The sequence below is a fragment of the Bos indicus genome, chromosome 22 (genome assembly GCF_029378745.1).
Source record: "Bos indicus isolate NIAB-ARS_2022 breed Sahiwal x Tharparkar chromosome 22, NIAB-ARS_B.indTharparkar_mat_pri_1.0, whole genome shotgun sequence".
NCBI lineage: Eukaryota > Metazoa > Chordata > Mammalia > Artiodactyla > Bovidae > Bos > Bos indicus.
In genome coordinates, this window is record NC_091781.1 from 1,628,863 (window position 1) to 1,644,071 (window position 15,209).

General features: G+C 41.0%; 1 protein-coding gene across 4 annotated transcripts in view; it reads right to left on the reverse strand.

The window, feature by feature from the left end:
• Positions 1–15,209, reverse strand: part of NEK10 (NIMA related kinase 10) — a 263,826-nt gene that overhangs the window by 213,357 nt on the left and 35,260 nt on the right. For all 4 annotated transcript variants that reach the window (XM_070777294.1, XM_070777296.1, XM_070777293.1 and 1 more), the window contains 2 exons: positions 3,052–3,182; positions 1,316–1,414 (listed from right to left, as the gene is read on the reverse strand). In XM_070777294.1, the coding sequence (XP_070633395.1) occupies positions 1,316–1,414; positions 3,052–3,182 (230 nt within the window). The remainder of the gene's footprint in view (positions 1–1,315; positions 1,415–3,051; positions 3,183–15,209) is intronic.

Here is a 15,209-nt window from a genome sequence, read left to right on the forward strand (position 1 = left end):
TTCCAATAATACCATTTCAGGCATAATTACTGTGCTACTAACATTGCTCTTACTCTGTTCAAGCACAAGAGCAGATAGTCCAGGACAACCTCAGGTCCTCTGCCATGGTCATTAATCTTTCAACAATCTTTTGAGGATATTGACAATATTGACTGTAACCCAATTACATAACCTTGGTAAAGATTCTAGGCGTCTTGTGTCATCTGAGCCAGTCTTCTGATCTTCTGCTTAAACCACATACAAAGCCATGGCACATGCAATCCCAACCCTAGATTGTTTTAAATTAAACCAACTTATTTGGCAGTCACTGTCAGTACTTAAGTTTTCAATACTAAATAACCCCTCCAAAAAACCAAATCCTCAGACTACCACTTACACTCTGCTTAGGGATGCTGTTCTACTGCACTGGACCAAGTCAGTCTTATTTCAGTCAGTCATTAAATTTTCAGTAATCTTTCTATTTTCCAGAATAAGAACAATCTTTTCCATCTCACTGGGACAGAATTCAGATATCTCAATCAAGTTCCAGAGTGATGGGGAAGATCCAAGGTTCTTCCTGGGCTTTTCCGCTAGTGCCTGGGGGGAGAAAGTCTGGCCTCTCAGGAAGAGTAGAAGGCCAGCCCAGCCACGAAGGGTGCTGGGAGTCTCCTTCCAGCCTGACAGCAGCACAGCTCCCACTGCAAGTGGCCCAGGACCAAGAGAAAGGTCACTCCTGACTACAGTCCGGCACCAGGCAATGGCTCACTGAAAACCCCTGGTATTTTCAGGAGGGAATCTGGAGGGCCGGCCAGCTAGCCCTTCCCTGCAGCCCACAGTGCACCAGTGTTAAGACAAAGGAGAGCAGAGGAAAGAACATTTGACTTTGTCCTGAAAAGAAATATCGTCCCCAGGCTGTAACTGGTTATCTCACGCCATCCTTTCCCTGAGGTCCAGGCTGCAGCAGCCCAGTTAATCAGTGCTTGGATTGACTGCAAATCCGGACTTTGAGGATGCTGGCCATGGTGTTACCCGATGTCTCTGTGATAAACGCCTCCTGAATATCCAAACTCAAGACAAGGAAAACAGCGTGACTTGGGTGTGTTCCCATTCTGCCTTGTCTATCATAAAATTCAGCTAAATTCAGGCCTAACCAGAGTAATTTTAATGAGCTCATCTGCAGTGATGATTCATTCAGCTCCTTTGAAATGGTCTTTGCTCTGTTTCATCCTTTGAGCATGTTACATTCATAAACCGCTTCAAACTGGATGCTAGAAACAAGATACATAATACATGCCATTCTTGGGTAAATGTCTTTTTCTTTCTGGGACAGTCTTACCTGCATATGAGTCTATTTTTCACCAAAGCTGTAAATATCTCCTGAAATAGTTTATGCTGGGGATGTTTGCTGAAATTTCTCTCATTCTTGTAGTTTATACTAAGATGAAACAAACAGAAAAGCATTTTGTAATAAAAATTATTTAGACTGCCTCAAAATTACCAATGCAGAGGAAGATCACCTATATGCATGCAAATGTTGAAGGATTCTTGAAATCCAGTGTATTGCCAAAGCAAGTATCAGCTGTTGAAATAGAAGGTGGAAATTAAATTATAGAGTTAATAATAAAGATTAGAGTCAAGCATATATATTTCATTTTATTACATTATATTATTCCCTATAAACACTTAATAGTTAAAATTTGTGAGAGGGAAGAAAAGGCCACGTGGAGAGAAAGAGCATTAGAGTACGTGATCTAGACAGCATGCAACAGGCAGACAAGGCCCCCTCCCTTCACCTCACTCCCTGCCACGGCTGTGGCCACTATAGCTGTTAACACCACTGGACACCATACATATCTCCTTGTGGTCAACAGCCCTTCAACTGTGAGAGCTTTTGTGGTTGTGGATTGTGTGTGTGTGGCAGGGGGTGGCGGGGGGCGGGGTGTGAATACAACAAAGCGGTGAGATAGTCTAACTTCAGTTTTTTCTCTCCTGATATTACAGCCAAAAGAAAGGTTAAAAATATCCCAAAGCCATACCCTTTAAAAGGATCACATTGCTATGGAATATATAATATGATATTTCGTGTACATTCAAATAGACTAATTTTTAGAACTAGGCTAAATACACTGGAGTTCCATAAATATACCTCCTCAGAGGCAGGTTTTGTAGCCTTATTATTGCCATTTGTATTGCTCCACCCTCATGCGATGTCAGAGGTCATGGGACTGACTGTGCCCCCTAATCTAGTTCCATAGTAGAAGGGGGCTGTCATAGTTCTTAGTACACAGAATGGGCAGACTGAATATGTGACAATTTTTAAAGACTTCTGCATTTCTCACTAAACATGTACTTTAAAAATATTAACTCATGTAACATCATATGATGTTTGTGGACTATTAAATTCACTGTCAGAAAATAACAGAGAAAGAAGACTTAGGCCAAAAAAATAAATGATCATTCTAGAATATTTATATTGGTATTTCATGTCATTCATTATTTACATGGTACTTAGTGTCAAATGACCTTACCACAGGGAGAGCTGGAGAGAACCAGCTCCCTGAACAGGGGTGGCCTATGACAGCATACAGCTGCTAAGAGGTCTCCATGGCAACAGGAGAGCAAACCGTGGGCTGGCACTTTCAACGTGAAAGGTGAGCAATATTTCAACTGAAAGCCTGAGCACTTTGACAACCACGTCCTCAGCCATCATGATTGCTCACAGCGAGGGCTTTCATGCCTCCTCATAGCAGGCGAGATATGCACCCCCCAAAAGCTAAAGACAAAGCTCACTATCAGCCTCGCCAGGTCAACCTGATGGAGCAAACGCCAAATGTATGTCAGCCAGGTGTCCCGAAGCTCCCAGGTCACTTCCATCTGCAGGCAGACAGTCTGTTGCTCACACAGCACTTCCGGGAGTGGGCTAAGTGCTAACTACAATTATTAAGTTCAGACTCCCCATGGTAAATTTTAACATGGACTTCCCATTTTAGCCCCTGTGACAAACTTAAATAAGTCTTTGGGCTAATTAGCAGCCCAGGCTGCTGAAGGCAAGAAACATGCTGGATTTCTTACCTAAAATTTTCGAGTTCAACAGCTTCTGTGGACTCATGCCACCGACCTCGAGCTCTGTGCCCACCTGTCCTGACGGCAGGCTCAGACTTCATTATGCTGTTCTGGACGCTATCGAAGTTAATGGCTGGAAGCTATAGAAAAAGAAGCACAAAGGACTTGAGGGAGGACAATTCAGCTTAGGATAAAGAAGTCATACAAAAACAGAGGGGTGGGTGAAGGAAACGGGTGTGCCCCAAGCCAACAATTAACGTGAGAACTGTGTCAGATGTCTGGATTTCCCAAGATTTAGACACCCTCGACTTCTCTCTGCTCATCTACTCTCTCTGCCTTATGCTGCATATCTTACAGTTTTTACGTTTTCAGTTTCCCTTGATTACACTGTCAGCTCAACACAGCAGGAGCTTGCCCATGCTGTTCAGTGTTGTATCCCCAGCAGTTCCCACTGTGCTGGGGATCCAGACCCAGGGAGGCCTGGGTACTGGGGGCTTTTGCAGCTTCTTGGGTGATTCCAGTGTGCAGTCAGACCAGAGAATTGGCAGATCCAGCTAGAAACTCTGGTCTAGATGACTGAGAATGAGTCATCTTCACTCATCCTTCATATTTACCAATCATGCATATTGAATGCCAACTCTTAGAGCTATGAAGGCAAAGAGATTCTATCCCTTTTAATCAGTCTGAACATCCTGATTCCTCAATCGTGTTTATAAAAGTCATGAAAATATATTACAGAATTAACCATAAGGAAAGGAAAAATTTGCTTACATTAAAACAATTTGACTATGCCCCTATTTATAATTTTAACAGTAATTATTTACATAGTAAATTGTGATATTATCAGTATTCAAGTTGCCTCTCTTACCTGTAATTGGGATAACCCTGAGGACTACTTCTTGTACCACAATAAAATTGAGCAAGGTGCAAATACTCTATTTTTTTCCAAAGTACAAATAAGGAATGTTCTATAATTAGCTAAGTTACTACAGATGAGGTAAGAAAAGCGTAATATAACCAAACAAACTTTTATTTTCCATAATCATTCTGTTCCACACAATCATCAAATAATGCTACAATATGCTGTGCTTATTACCTTATTTCATCAAAGCATTTGATAGAAACCTGCATAAAGATGCCATTTCTTCATCTAACAAGAACATGCCAGACTGCCCACAAGGCACTCAACTAACAGAAATACATTCTAATAGGGTCATTGTTTAATGGCTAGCAAAATCCCCCAAACCCTTCTTCATCATATGCCAGCCATAGCTGAATTCTCAAAAGATTAATAATAAATCTTATATCCTGTAAAACCACATGTCTAAGTCAATTCAGTTAGCCAACCAATCCACAACCCCCACAAGACAACAGGCCACAGGCCCTTGAGGTACAACGCTTAGTGGTTAAGAGAATGAACTCCAGATCAGATCCCCTTGCTTGAAAACTACTCTTAGGTAGCTGTGCAATCTTGAAAGTTACTGAGTCTCACTGTGCATTGGTTTCCACATCAACACAATGGAGATAATAATTGTATGCAGCTCAGAGTTATCGGAAAACTAAATGACTTAGGATTTATAAAGCATTTGCTATTTGCCAGGCATAGTTCTCAGTGCTTTATACTCTTTTAATCCTCAAAATTGTTCCCATTGCACAGATGCATTTGCTAATAAATGAGATTTGTCCTTCCAAATAAGATGATGAGATGTGATAACCCAAATGATGCTAGGCATGAGGTCACAACCATGAGCAGACTGTCCTGTGTTACTCAGAACATGGAATGATGCAGCAGACAAGAAGTAGGCTTTCCAGGTCCAAGAGCTCTCAAAACCCCTTGTCATCAGCCCAACCACCAGAACACTGCTGCAAGAGCCAGCACAGAGAGAACATCCCAGTGTACTTCAGAGAGAGGGCGGGTGGGAAGCAGAGGCAGCTTGCAGCCATTCCCTTTGGCAGCAGAGCAGGTGCTGGGAATCCACCCATGGACACGCAGTGGATGAGATGGACTTGTCATCTATAGCTTGCAAAGACCAGGAACTTAAGAGAATCTTGAAGCAACCAGCCTTATTCAAATAAAAGTATAAGTCTGAAACCCAGTTCAAAGCCAAGTTCAAAGCCAAGAGCCTTTTCTCTTGGGCTCCCAATTCCTTAGGCTGTCTGCGAATCTTCTATCTACCACATAAATAGGTCCACAACCTGGAGCAGCCACAGTCAGGGTATCCAGAGTGGCAGGGCCACTTACAGACTTCTGTCATGTTAAGCCATTCATTCTGTTAAGATGTACTACAATCTGACAGGTTATTTTGGGCAACCCAGAATCTGAATTTCCAGCATCATAAATTTAGCATAACACAAATTCATAGAGATAATTTCAATGTGTGTCCCTTCCTGCAATGAAGGACTTCTGGCTCTCAGATTTTAAAACTTCCTCAAAAGGCGTAAGATTCAGCCACTCATCGTCATCGTCACCATCATCACCATCACAACTGTCACCACCACCACCATCCCCACCACCATCATCATCCGCACCACCTTCATCACCACCACCACCATCCCCACCACCATCATCATCCGCACCACCTTCATCATCACGATCACCACCCTCAGGAGCATCATCTCCATCATCACCACCACAATCACCATCGTCACCATCATTACCATCAACACGATCATCATTACCATCAGCACAGATAACACTGATGTGGTAATTACCACATGCCAGGTACTATTCTAAGTGTTTTGCAGGTTGAAACCCATTTAATCCTTATAATGACCCTATGAGGTAAATACCATTTTATGATGAGAAGACTGGGTCACAGAAAGCTGACTGACTTAGGGCCCAGAGCTCACAGGGGCAGAACTGAAATTTAGATCCAGGCAATCTCCTCCCTCTCCAACACTCAGTCCTCCAGCATGTACTGGTGTATTGTCAATGATGAGAAACACTGTTTTGAGTCAGCCCATTTGCTTTTCAGAGTCCTACCCTTGCCCAAGATTTCCTTCATGTTGAGAGAGAAATCTGTCCCCCTGTGTTCTTTCCCTGGCTTTCAGCCCAGCATCATCTCCTTTTACAATATTTGATTTGATTTGACAATAAGTCCACATAAAATAGGGCTTCTCAGGTGGCACATTCCCCTGGAGAAGGAAATGACAGCCCACTCCAGTATTCTTGCCTGGGAAATCCCATGGACAGGGGAACTTGGTAGGCTACAGTCCATGAGGTCACAAGAGTCAGACACAACTGAGTGACTAAACCTACCTACCTAGGTGGCACAGTGATAAACAATCTGCCTGCTAATGCAGAAGACAAGAAATACAGGTTTGATCCCTGGGTGGGGAAGATCTCCTAGAGTGGGAAATGGTAACCCACTCCAGTATTCTTGCCTGGAAAATTCCATGGACAGAGGGGTCTGGCAGGCTACAGTCCATGGGGTTACAAAGAGTCAGACACAATTGAGTGAGCACACACACACACCACATAAAATAAACAAACCAAAAATATAGGGTGAACTAAAACAACTCCCCAAGTTGCAGGTGCATTAAGCAGGTCACTCATCCCAGAAAGCAGAGCAGCAGGTGAGCACTCCCACCCGGGCACATGCTGCAGCTGCATTGCTGACCACCGTTCAGACTCAGCACACACAGCCTCCCGGAGAGCACCTGCCCCAGTCTCCCTGCTGGAGCCGGTCACTGCCTCCCTTGGGGCATTACTGGCCAGCCTTTCTTACAGCACTCATCACAACCTCATATGATGTCTAGACAGCACATTAACCTTTGCCCCTGAGTTTGGCCACCCTGAAGACAGCATCATCTCCATCTGTCTTTGTGTTCTAAGCACCTTCTGCAGGTCATGACACACAGTAGATATTTTCATGGGAAGTTGTGGAGTGAACACTCACTTCATCCAGTCTCTTTGCTCAACTTATTCATCTCCAGACAAGTCCATTCACTCAGCACTTGTGTTGCAGATACACCACTTGCAGACACAGCAGGTGCACAGTGAGCAGGATGGTCCTGGCCTCTCCCTCCTCAAAAAGTTTATAGTCCAGTGGGGGCAGGGGCACTAAAACGTGCAGCAAAATGAGTGAACAAAGGCTTGTTGTGGTAGAACGTAAAGGAGAGATAGGGTGGGTCACGGAACAGGATTCCAGGCAGATTATTACACAGGCTGGAGGCCAGAGAAAAACCACAATGATCCAGAAAGTGGCAGGAGCCTGTGCAGCTTGAACAGCATGAGTAGAAGAAAAGAGACCCAAGAGTAAAGCAAAAGACCTTTCTAAAAATGTGATCATGTCATTTCCACTTGGAAATTTCAACCTTCTCTGTTGAAAATGTGTAGATGGGCCTTCAGACACTGCACAGCTTCTTACAGCCTTATCTATTTCTACTTCCAATAGAAACGTCTGGTCACCATTTTGCTTAAGTGCATGTTATTTATTTATTTATTTATTTATTTTTTGAGATTTTGAACATTTTTTATTCCCTCTAGGTTTCACTTCAGTTTTTTTTTTTTTTTTTAAACTTTACAAATTGTATTAGTTTTGCCAAATATCAAAATGAATCCCCTCGGATAGCTGATTATTTTACTCACTTCACCCAGACTGCCTTTCCTATAGATTCTACCGCAGAATGGCCAGCCTGTTTCCCAAGAGCCATCCCCTCCCCTCTGATGCTCTTCCTCCCCAGGAGCCCCTCAGCCAGCACACGCACCACTCCTCCAGGATGAGCGTCTCGACCAGCCGGGGCCGTGACTGCTTTCCTAGGCCTGCCGTCTCAGAGCACAGCCACAGCACCTTAGACTTTCTCTTTCCACAGCATCTATCAAGACTTCTTTTATTTCAAGGCAATTGGAAACATGGGTTTGATCTGTGGGTTGGGAAGATCCCCCGGAGTAGGAAATGGCAACCCACTCGGCTATTCTTGCCTGGGAAATTCCAAGGACAGAGGAGCCTGGTGGACTACAGTCCGTGGGGTGGCAAAGAGTCAGACACGACTTAGTGACTAAAACAACAACAACAAATGGGCCTAAAATGATTCATTTTTCTTTCTTTCTTTCATCTTTTCCCCCCCATTTGAAGCCAATTTCTCAGCTCCCTATAGCTTTAAATGTAAAAAAATAAATAAATACTGAATTCCAGCTCAAGTCAAATTACTTTGAGATTTATGCACATCTCTGGTGAAACTTCCAGCCAACGTTGTGATTTTACTTTGCTTCAACAAACATGGGGCAATTCTCTTTTTGAAGTATTTGGTTTTACTGGATTATGATTATTCTTACCCTGCTCACAGCCAAGGGGCCTCTCCGCCTCAGTGTGTCTCTGTCTCCACTTGTGTCAGGACAGAACTGTCCTCAGAAGAGTAAGGCGAAGAAACAAGAAACGCAGAGACACACAGAGCAAACAGAACGAAAGCGGCAAGTGGAACACGGGAACAGACGCAACAGTGAGTGAGGGTTTGGCTTATTAGAGATCCGAATGAAGGACATCCAGTTCCTGCAGTTCTCTGCCCAAACCACAAAGTACACTTCCCTCTGCAACCGCTTAATTGGCCATCGTGACTCATTTGCAAAGACAGGCCAGGACTTGTTAGAACAGAAATTCAGGTGAGTGGGCATTAATCCCCAAACTTCCTCTTTCAAACTGACTGCTAAAAATCTCAGCACCTAATGTGTGGACAACTTGTGTATTTTCACAGGCACTTCATCTGGACTCTGACCGCACCTTGCCCCCAAACCTTGTTTATCTTTTATGATAATCTGAGTACTTAACATATCTTCATAAGCCACCTTACATTCTTTCTGGAGCAATCAAGATATAAACAAATTCTTTTTTTTTTTTTTTTATTATATAAGACCTGTGTTTCCTTATTAATTTTCTGTTTTGATGATCTGTCCATTGGTGTGAGAGGGGTGTTAAAGTCTCCTACTATTATTGTGTTACTGTTAATTTCTCCTTTTATATCTGTTAGTGTTTGTCTTATGTATTGAGGTGCTCCTATATTGGGTGCATATTTACAATTGCTATGTCTTACTCTTGGATTGATCCCTTGATCATTATGTAGCGTCCTTCCTTATCTCTTGTAATATTCTTTAATGTAAGGTCTGTGTTGTCTGATACGAGGATTGCTACTCCAGCTTTCTTTTGCTTCCCATTTGCATGGAATACATTTTTCCATCTTCTCACTTTCAGTCTATATGTGTCTTTAGGTCTGAAGTGGGTTTCTTGTAGACAGCACATATAAGGGTCTTGTTTTTGTATCCTTTCAGCCAGTCTGTGTCTTTTGGTTGGAGCATTTAATCCATTTACATTGAAAGTAATTATTATTTTTTTTAATAAATTTTTATTCCTTTATTTCTCATGTGTTCCCCATCCTGAACCCTCCTCCCTCCTCCCTCCCCATACCATCCCTCTGGGTTGTCCCAGTGCACCAGCCCCAAGCATCCAGCATCGTGCATTGAACCTGGACTGGCATCTCGTTTCATACATGACATTTCACATGTTTCAATGCCATTCTCCCAAATCTTCCCACCCTCTCCCTCTCCCACAGAGTCCATAAGCCTGTTCTATACATCAGTGTCTCTTTTGCTGTCTCGTATACAGGGTTATCATTATCATCTTTCTAAATTCCATATATATGCGTTAGTATACTGTATTGGTGTTTTTCCTTCTGGCTTACTTCACTCTGTATAATAGGCTCCAGTTTCAACCATATGATTATCTCAATAGATGCAGAGAAAGCCTTTGACAAAATTCAACATCCATTTATGATAAAAACTCTCCAGAAAGCAGGAATAGAAGGAACATACCTCAACATAATAAAAGCTATATATGACAAACCCACAGCAAACATTATCCTCAATGATGAAAAATTGAAAGCATTTCCTCTAAAGTCAGGAACAAGACAAGGGTGCCCACTTTCACCATTACTATTCAACATAGTTTTGGAAGTTTTGGCCACAGCAATCAGAGCAGAGAAAGAAATAAAAGGAATCCAAATTGGAAAAGAAGAAGTAAAACTCTCACTATTTGCAGATGACATGATCCTCTACATAGAAAACCCTAAAGACTCCACCAGAAAATTACCTGAACTAATCAATGATTATAGTAAAGTTGCAGGATATAAAATCAACACACAGAAATCCCTTGCATTCCTATACACTAATAATGAGAAAACAGAAAGAGAAATTAAGGAAACAATTCCATTCACCATTGCAACAGAAAGAATAAAATACTTAGGAATATATCTACCTAAAGAAACTAAAGACCTATATATAGAAAACTATAAAACACTGGTGAAAGAAATCAAAGAGGACACTAATAGATGGAGAAATATACCATGTTCATGGATTGGAAGAATCAATATAGTGAAAATGAGTATACTACCCAAATTCTTGATTTACCTATGCTCTCCAATATCTTTCTGCTGTTATAAATGGCTCCTCATTATTTTACAGAAAGGAGAATAGGGTGTTCAGGTGTACTATTTCAAATTAGAAACACATGAAATTTTTATAAACAGAATTAAGAATGAATTTTGTGACTCTCAAGACATTTATATAAATGAGCAGTTATATTCATTTTTTCTTAGAACTATCCACTTTCTGAATAATTAAAGCATTACAGACATGCATTTTTGAATGTGTGAAATATTTTACAAAAAGATATGCCGTGTGAACTTGTCAGACAACATATTGCAAATTCTAAAATTGGTTAAAGGGGGAAAACTCTTAAGTTCACTTTAATGAAGCTGCCAGGCATTAACAAGGAAGTGAGAATGGGCACAGAGATCCACAGAGCAAGCTCTTCAAAGCTGGATAAGCAGAGCCCAAACCCAACACTGGTGTCTGTTTTACACTGTCCAGGCAGTTATACGTACCCATGAGCTCATCAAGTTTCTGTTCAATTCAGCAAAACCTGATCAAGAACTCACCAAATAGAGGATATGGTGAACTGAACACAAAAGTTAAAGTTGGAAACATATAATGTCTCAGTGTTTCCAAAGCACAGAAGAAAATAATGCTACAGTGTTGAAAGAAGGTAGTCTGGAAAGAGAAGGATCTTTCTGAAATGGAAGATAAAGGAGAACTTTCTAATGGAGGTGCAATCTTTAGATCTTGGTCTTAGAAATAGGTAAGATTTTACAGAAAAGAAATTTAGGAGAATAACAAATGTGAGGAAAAGCAAGAAGTGGAAGTATTTGGTATTCTGGTTGCATCTTAGGATGTACGGTGAGAAAGAATGAAAACTACAACCAACTCTGTGTGCTCAGTCACCGTGCTTCCCTTACTAAGACAGAGTGGGCTTGAAGTACAGCACCGACTCAAATTCATCAGTGGGGCAGGAAGACTGTCTCAGCCATGCAGGCGTAGAAAAAGAGTCAGTGATGCTAAAATAGACTGGTGAGGATAAAAGTGTTCCTGGGGTGGGGGTGGGGTTATAGGCTTAAAAGCAGAGAAGGAAGAGGAGGAAAAAAAACATATTTTAAAGCCATATTTCTTCAAATCAATCCTCATCCAGCCTTTTTTTAAAAATGTAACTTTCCATATCATCTAAAGATATCTCAGAGGTACACACTGCAAAGACTAATACTTGGTTAGAACTTTATCTACCATTAGCTGGCTGTATGACCTGGAGAAAGCCACTGAACTTCTCTGTGCCTCAACTGGAGGAGAAGAGATGGGGTTGATCTGTGGCCCTGAGAGGAGACACAGAAGAGAAGGATAACATCACAGGTTCCGAGATCCTTCCTGAGGAGTGAGGGGTTTGAACCACATATTGGGCACCCCGGCTCAGGGCCCAACACTAGAAAGATGAGTTCCCTGAGCTGACTTGAAAACCAGCAGGACTTACAACAGGGTTGTAAGAAACCAAGGCTCTGTCCATGAAGAGCGTTCATGTGTTGCTTACTCTACCCAGCAAGGTTATCATTCACAATTGAAGAAAAGATAAAGAGCTTCTCAGACAAGTAAAAACTATAAGAGTTCATCAGTACTAAAAAGACCATACAAGAAATATTAAAGGGTCTTCTTTAAGTGGAAAGAAGAATTTAGAGGAAAGGAAAAACAAATGCCACTAGTAAAGGCAGATATATAGTACAGGCTGTGGATCAACCGCTTAATTAAGCAAGTATGAAGATTTGAAAAAAAAAGTACAATTAATTATAACTACTGTTATAACTATTAAGGGATAAAAATAAAGATAACATTAAAAAAGACATAACATAGGGGAGGGGAGAAAAAAACATAGATTTTTTTTCCTTTAGAATATGTTTGAACTTAAATAACTATACTTTGAAACAAGTAGGTATAGTTATTCAGTTCAGTCACTAAGTTGTGTCTGACTCTTTGAGACCCCATGGACTGCAGCACACCAGGCTTCCCTGTTCATTACCAACTCCTGGAGCTTACTCAAACTCATGTGCATAGAGTTAGTGATGCCATCCAACCATCTCATCCTCTGTTGTCCCATTCTCCTCCTCCTTTTCCAGCATCAGGGTCTTTTCCAATGATTCAGTTCTTCGATTCAGGTGGCCAAAGTATTGGAGTTTCAGCTTCAGCATCAGTCCTTCCAATGAATATTCAGGACTGATTTCCTTTAGGATGGACTGGTTGGATCTCCTTGCAGTCCAAGGGATTCTCAAGAGTCTTCTCCAACACCACAGTTCAAAGGCATCAATTAGATCAAAAGCATCAAATATATCAAAAGGTATAGTTATAAGTCAGCATATATATAAACCCCATGGTAACCACAGATAAAAAACCTACAATAAGTGCACAAAAACAAGAAAGTTACACAAATATAATACTACAGAAAATTGTAAAACCACAGGGAAAGAGATAAAAAAGAAAACACAAAACTACCAAACTACCAAAAGTACACACCTATCAATAATCACTTTAAAAGTCAGTCAAAAGTGTCCCAACCAAAAGACATGGTGGTTGACAGGATAAAAATAAACAAGACCCATTTATATGCTGCTTACAAGAGATGCACTTCAGAGCTACAGAAACCAATAGACTGAAAGTGAAGGAATGGAAAAATATTTTATACAGATGAAAATGACAAGAAAGTTGGGGTAGCAACATTCATATTATACAGAGTAGAGTTCAAAACAAACTATAACAAAAGACAAAAAAGAGCATTATATAATGATAAATATAAGAAATGGATAAAAACTCATTAACATATATTCACCTATTATATGCATACAAATATATAAAATATACTAACAGACATAAAAGGAGAAGTTAATACAATAACAGTAGGGAACTTTATCACCCCACTTACAACAACGGACAGTTCAACCAGACAGAAAATCAGTAAGGAAACAGTGGTCTTAATGACATTTTAGATCAGCTGGACTTAATAGATATATATAGGACACTTCTCCTTGCTATTCTTTGGAACTCTGCATTGAAATGGGTATATCTTTCCTTTTCTCCTTTGCCTTTTGCTTATCTTCTTTTCTCAGCTATTTGTAAGGCCTCCTCAGAAATGCCTTTTTGCATTTCTTTTTCTTGGGGATGGTCTTGATCACGGCTTCCTGTACAATGTCACAAACCTCCGTCCATAGTTCTTCAGGCACTCTGTCTATCAGATCTAATCCCTTGAATCTATTTCTCACTTCCACTGTATAATTATAAGGGATTTGATTTAGGTCATACCTGAATGGTCTAGTGGTTTTCCCTGCTTTCCTCAATTTAAAGTCTGAATTTGGCAATAAGGAGTTCATAATCTGAGCAGTCAGCTCCCGGTCTTGTTTTTGCTGACTGTATACAGCTTCTCTGTCTTTGGCTACAAAGAATATAATCAATCTGATTTCAGTATTGACCATCTGGTTATGTCCATGTGTAAAGTCTTCTCTCATGTTGTTGGAAGAGGGTGCTTGCTATGACCAGTCTGTTCTCTTGGCAAAACTCTGTTAGCCTTTGCCCTGCTTCATTTTGTACTCCACAGCCAAATTTGCCTGTTACTCCAAATATCTCTTGACTTCCTACATTTGCATTCCAGTCCCCTATGATGAAAAGGACATCTTTTTAGGGTGTTAGTTCTAGAAGGTCTTGTAGGTCTTCCTAGAACCGTTCAACTTCAGTTTCATCAGCATTAGTGGTTGCGGCATAGACTTGGATTACTGTGATTCTGAATGGTTTGCCTTGGAAATGAAGAGAAATCATTCTGTCTTTTTTGACATTGTACCCAAGTACTGCATTTCAGACTCTTGTTGACTATGAAGGCTACTTCATTTCTTCTAAGGGATTCTTGCCCACAGTAGTAGATATCATGGTCATCTAAATTACATTCACCCATTCCAGTCCATTTTAGTTCACCGATTCCTAAAATGTCGATGTTCACTCTTGGCATCTGCTGTTTGACCACTTCCAATTTACCTTTATTCATGGACCTAACATTCCAGGTTCCTATGCATTATTGCTCTTTACAGCATTGGAGTTTACTTCCATCACCAGTCACATCCATAACTGGGTGTTGTTTTTGCTTTGGCTCCGTCTCTTCATTCTTTCTGGAGTTATTTCTCCACTCTTCTCCAGTAGCTTATTGGGCACCTACCAACCTGGGGAGTTCACCTTTCAGTGTCATATCTTTTTGCCTTTTCACACTGTTCATGGGGTCCTCAAGGCAAGAATACTGAAGTGGTTGGCCATTCCCTTTTCCAGTAGACCACATTTTGTCAGAACTCTCTACCATGACCCATCCATATTGGGTGGCCCTACACAGCTCAATGCAGAGTTCCAAAGAATAGCAAGGAGAGATAAGAAAGCCTTCCTCAGCGATCAATGCAAAGAAATAGAGGAATACAACGGATTGGGGAAAGACTAGAGATATCTTCAAGAAAATTAGAAAAACCAAGGGAATATTTCATGCAAAGATGGGCACAATAAAGGACAGAAGTGGTATGGACCTAACAGAAGCAGAAGATATTAAGAAGAGGTGGCAAAAATACCAGAAGAACTAAACAAAAAAGATCTTCATGACCCAGATAACCATGATGGTGTGATCACTCACCTAGAGCCAGACATGACTTCCTAGAATGCAAAGTCAAGTGGGCCTTAGGAAGCATCACTACAAACAAAGCTAGTGGAGGTGATGGAATTTCAGTTGAGCCATTTCAAATCCTAAAAGATGATGCTATTAAAGAACTGCACTCAATAT